We start from the raw sequence: 3,192 nt of genomic DNA, 5'->3' as shown, positions 1-3,192 counted from the left end.
GAACACTTTGAAAGAGTCACGTGCGCGGTGTTTATGTTCCGCTGGTCACGTGACAGACGCGAGGGGGCGTGGCTCCCGGACATGGGTTTCAACTTGAATCTTCTACAACTTTACTATGGACACGTGACTGAAACCGGACATGACCGGAAGTGTTAGGGGCAGACTGTTGACCCATAAACGATGAAAACTAAAACTATGATCTAAACCAGGACTAAACCAGGACTAAACCAGGTCTAAACCAGGTCTAAACCAGGTCTAAACTAGGACTAAACTAGGACTAAACTAGGACTAAACTAGGACTAAACCAGGTCTAAACTAGGACTAAACTAGGACTAAACTAGGACTAAACTAGGACTAAACCAGGTCTAAACTAGGACTAAACTAGGACTAAACCAGGTCTAAACCAGGTCTAAACCAGGACTAAACCAGGTCTAAACTAGGACTAAACTAGGACTAAACTAGGACTAAACCAGGTCTAAACTAGGACTAAACTAGGACTAAACTAGGACTAAACTAGGACTAAACCAGGTCTAAACTAGGACTAAACTAGGACTAAACCAGGTCTAAACCAGGTCTAAACCAGGTCTAAACCAGGACTAAACCAGGATTAAACCAGGACTAAACCAGGTCTAAACCAGGTCTAAATCAGGACTAAACTAGGACTAAACCAGGACTAAACTAGGTCTAAACCAGGACTAAACCTGAGTCTCAGCTCAAACATTTCATGAAGAAAACAAAGCCGTTTATTATAAGTTTATTGTCAAAGTCAAAAATAAAAACACTTCAAACATAAAAAGTCAGAATATCGTGGAAAAGTTTGACCGAGTTGTTTCATTTCTCATTTTTCATTCATTTTTTTCTTTTTCAAATTAAGCTACGTAAAACTAAAGGTGAAACGTCACGTTCCTGGAGGAGGATCTGCTCTCTGTGAGAAGGTAAAGCACTTTGGCTCGAGCTGCAGTGGATTTGGCAAAAGAAAGAGTTAAATTATAAAAGGAAATGTCCAGAGTTAAAGAGCGAGAGGCTGTGACTGGACAAAATCACAAAAACACCTTTCACTGAGGCAATAATAGATATTTACAACAAATTAAATACATTTAAGTCAGAATTTATTCACAATTTCCCTTTTCTGTCTAAATTCACCTCCATTTAGTTTTTTATTTAAATATATTTTGACAGAATTTGTGTATATTATTGTGTCAAAAGTACATACAAATATTTCATGGATTTCACTATAGTATTAGGTACTTCATGGCCGTATCACATATATAAATACTTATTTGAGAGAATAAAGTGCAGTGGTGACTATTCGAGCAGGTTTGTGGACGAAGTGAGAAACAGGTTTATATATATTCATATTTATTTGTGTCTTACATGTTTGAGAGTTTAAGGCGTGGTGTGTGACCTGCAGGTGGAGCACACACAGTGGTGTGTGACCTGCAGGTGGAGCACACACAGTGGTGTGTGACCTGCAGGTGGAGCACACACAGTGGTGTGTGACCTGCAGGTGGAGCACAGGTGCAGCGGGTCAGAGCAGGTCAGTGACGGTCAGAGGCACAACACTGTCACTTTATTTCAGTGTCAGATGTGAGAATGTAAAGCACTTGAGGGCAAAACAGTGTCTTTAGGTCGAGCTACGATACGTTTGAAGAAGATGTGAGCAGCTCGTTAGTGAGCAGCTCGTTAGTGAGCAGCTCGTTAGAGGAGCAGAAGATGTGAGCAGCTCGTTAGAGGAGCAGAAGATGTGAGCAGCTCGTTAGAGGAGCAGAAGATGTGAGCAGCTCGTTAGAGGAGCAGAAGATGTGAGCAGCTCGTTAGAGGAGCAGAAGATGTGAGCAGCTCGTTAGTGAGCAGCTCGTTAGAGGAGCAGAAGATGTGAGCAGCTCGTTAGTTGTTTTGGAGCCACTTTTCCAGACTGCTTTTGTCTCAGAGCTGAACCGCTGTTCAAATATATCACAATAACTCTTTACAGTTTTTAAATGAAAACATTGAAAAAGGCAGATTTAATTTTTGTTGCTAACATGCTTTGCTAGCTGTGTTTTGCTAAGCGCGTGGGCTCGACATTAGCATTAGCATCAGTGGAAATACAGAGTACAGTACTATTACTATTAGTAATTCAAGAGTCTGTGTTCTCTGTGGAGCTCCTCTTTAGCTAAAGTCCAAAAGATCTAGAACCTCTCAGGGGCCATTTAGTATCCAGGAAACACCGCCGGACCAAAGAGGGTCCCGGACCAAAGAGGGCCCCGGACCAAAGAGGGCCCCGGACCAAAGAGGGCCCCGGACCAAAGAGGGCCCCGGACCAAAGAGGGCCCCGGACCAAAGAGAGCCCCGGACCAAAGAGAGCCCCGGACCAAAGAGGGCCCCGGACCAAAGAGAGCCCCGGACCAAAGAGGGCCCCGGACCAAAGAGGGCCTCGGACCAAAGAGGGCCCCGCACAGATCTGCTCCAAAGCGCACCAGTGGAAACATGGCTTTTAAGTCTTTGGCAGTGGTGGATATTTAGGAGGTCGGTAAGTAACCATGGAAACAGTCAATGAAAAAGGCAGTTGATCTCAGCGGTGTCGTACAGGAGGCGTGGCCAAAGCTGAGGCTAAGTTTGGGACACGCCCACTTTCACCTGCAGTTCTTTCCAGCTACACAGTTCTACAAGGCCTGTGGTGGCAGAAGCAGCAGCAGAAGTATAAGTATTAGTAGTAGTAATAGTACTATAGTAACGGTGCTACGACCCGGGCATCTCGGGCGGACATATCATGAGGGTGGAGTCCAGGTCGAGCCGGAACGCCGGGTACAGCGGCTGCGTGAACGGGCATCTGAACGTGTGCAGCAACACCACGGAGTCCGACACGCTGTAGAAGGACAGCGCCCCCTTCTGCCGCTCCAGGAACACACCGATGCGGGGGCAGGGCGGCGCCGCCACCGTGGTCTTACGGTTGTCGTGCCACGCGGCGTACCCGGCGTGGGTGCAGCGCAGGCGCCACGAGTTCTCGTTACGACCGAGTAAACACGGCTTTCCTCCGCCTTTACGGCCGATACCTGAGGGAGGGGCACCAGGGGGCAGAGGGGAGGGGCACCAGGGGGCAGAGGGGAGGGGCACCAGGGGGCAGAGGGGAGGGGCACCAGGGGGCAGAGGAAGAGGGGAGGGGCCCCAGGGGTAAGAGGGGAGGGGCGCCAGGGGGAAGAGGGGAGGGGCGCC

General features: G+C 47.9%; 1 protein-coding gene across 1 annotated transcript in view; it reads right to left on the bottom strand.

The window, feature by feature from the left end:
- Positions 1-2,409: 2,409 nt before the first annotated feature.
- LOC140378092 (E3 ubiquitin/ISG15 ligase TRIM25-like) overlaps positions 2,410-3,192 on the bottom strand; it is a 16,266-nt gene continuing 15,483 nt past the window's right edge. The window contains exon 12 of the mRNA XM_072463761.1: positions 2,410-3,032. Within this exon, the coding sequence (XP_072319862.1) occupies positions 2,719-3,032 (314 nt within the window). The 3' untranslated portion in view covers positions 2,410-2,718. The remainder of the gene's footprint in view (positions 3,033-3,192) is intronic.

The sequence above is a fragment of the Eucyclogobius newberryi genome, unplaced genomic scaffold, assembly GCF_026437365.1.
Source record: "Eucyclogobius newberryi isolate DKJ021-1_F unplaced genomic scaffold, fEucNew1.0.hap1 SCAF_4, whole genome shotgun sequence".
Lineage (NCBI taxonomy): Eukaryota > Metazoa > Chordata > Actinopteri > Gobiiformes > Gobiidae > Eucyclogobius > Eucyclogobius newberryi.
The sequence above is the reverse complement of the archived record's forward strand: the minus strand, read 5'-3'. Positions and strand labels throughout refer to the sequence as shown.